Source organism: Camelina sativa, chromosome 11 (genome assembly GCF_000633955.1).
Source record: "Camelina sativa cultivar DH55 chromosome 11, Cs, whole genome shotgun sequence".
NCBI classification, from domain to species: domain Eukaryota; kingdom Viridiplantae; phylum Streptophyta; class Magnoliopsida; order Brassicales; family Brassicaceae; genus Camelina; species Camelina sativa.
Window position 1 is genome coordinate 10,479,527 of NC_025695.1, and position 1,604 is coordinate 10,481,130.

Sequence of the window (1,604 nt, forward strand, 5' to 3'; positions counted from 1 at the left end):
TCTACAGCGAGGTCACTATACACCTGTTTTGAGGAAGTTCACAAAGATTGTAAATCAAATCTCTATCCACAGTCTTAACTGCAAGAATGCATCTTAATGTCTTATGTTATATTTACCTTTTTACTACGGAGACTGCATCTTGGACCTTCGCACACAATATCACTACCATCCATCTAATGAAAAGCAGAAAGAATTATAAAACTGAATCTTAAAGTCATAGGAAGAAGACTTATATGTTGATTGAAGCATAAAAAGGGGAATGGAACCTTAAGTTTCAGTTTCAGCTTGTCATATTCTTCATCATTCAAGATTGGATTTCCAGAGACATAAGCCATTGAAGCTTCCAAGAACCTTTGTTCATCGGAACCTACGTTTCATAAAACCAATCAAAGATCAGGACTTTAACTCCCTAAAGAAACCAAAAACAAAGATATGAAATTGTTAATCTCATAGTTGATAATTACTTAGCATGACAACACTGCTTCCTTCCCACATTAACTCTTCTTTAAGGTTATCAAACTCTTCATTAGACATGATCGCTTTGCCATCGTAATAGAAAGACTACAAGAAAGGAGGTCAAACACTATTCTCAGTCTCTTGAAGATTTATTATGTAACTGGCAAACTATATAAAAGGATGGTTTATGTAGTAGCGTTACTTGCATCGCTTGGAGAAACTCTTGTTCCAGTTCACCAATTGTTTTCTTTTCAGCCTTGTTGATGCTACAATATGGCAAAACATTGCTATCCACGTTGTCTCCTCCCCCTAACGAATACAAAATACTGTCAATGAGGGAACCTCATAGCAAATATTTGAAACTGCATACATGTAGAACAGAGATAAACTCTAAACATTGCAAATGAAGTCCAATACAACAACGATTGCTAAATTCACAAACTATAGCCATTGAAACAAATCAAACCCCTTCAAGAGTTGAAATTTAACAGGGCTCGAGTCTTAATACTATAATTTAGCCACTAAAAAAAAACACTGCTTTCAGAGGAACACAAAATTCTTAAAAGGCTACAACTTTCAGTACAAATTCGAAGCTTTGTAAGCAGAGAGATCAAATTTAGAGACTCTAAGTGGAAAAATCAAGACCTGGTTGCTCAGTGGTGGCTTTGGCAGGCAATAAGGAGACTCTTTTTCTCAATGAAACTGATTTGGCAGGGCAGAGCTGATCCAACTGAGTCTTTGAAGAAGAAGGAGAGAAAGAAGAAGTGGTGGGTTTGCGAGAAACGGCGGAGAAGAGTCGAGGGCTTGTCAAACTGAACAACATCTTGCTACCCATTTTTTTCCCTGGGAGAAGAAAAAAAAAAGGAGCTCCTTTTCCTCTGTTTTTTTTTTTTCTCAGTAAGTAGGAAAGGGAACCTGTGGTTGAAGATGTGTTTACTGTTTGTGAGCTCCAAAAATTGTTCTAATTTTTTTGTTTTTTAATTATTGTTTGAGGAAAAAAAAAAAAAGTATTTGGATGCAGAAAAAAAATATTGAGGAGATAATATAAGTGTGGAGATAAATTTCTAGGCAGATCTCTCTGATATTCCCTCCTCTCATCCTTGTCATTAGAAAATATCCATGTCAGCATTACATAGATTTTCCCTTTT

At 35.8% G+C, this 1,604-nt stretch overlaps 1 protein-coding gene across 1 annotated transcript in view; it reads right to left on the reverse strand.

The window, feature by feature from the left end:
- LOC104722746 (PGR5-like protein 1A, chloroplastic) overlaps positions 1-1,433 on the reverse strand; it is a 3,306-nt gene extending 1,873 nt beyond the window's left edge. The window contains exons 1-5 of the mRNA XM_010440968.2: positions 1,102-1,433; positions 659-765; positions 465-561; positions 267-367; positions 117-173 (exon numbers count right to left, since the gene is read on the reverse strand). Coding sequence (XP_010439270.1) covers positions 117-173; positions 267-367; positions 465-561; positions 659-765; positions 1,102-1,291 — 552 coding nt within the window. The 5' untranslated portion in view covers positions 1,292-1,433. The remainder of the gene's footprint in view (positions 1-116; positions 174-266; positions 368-464; positions 562-658; positions 766-1,101) is intronic.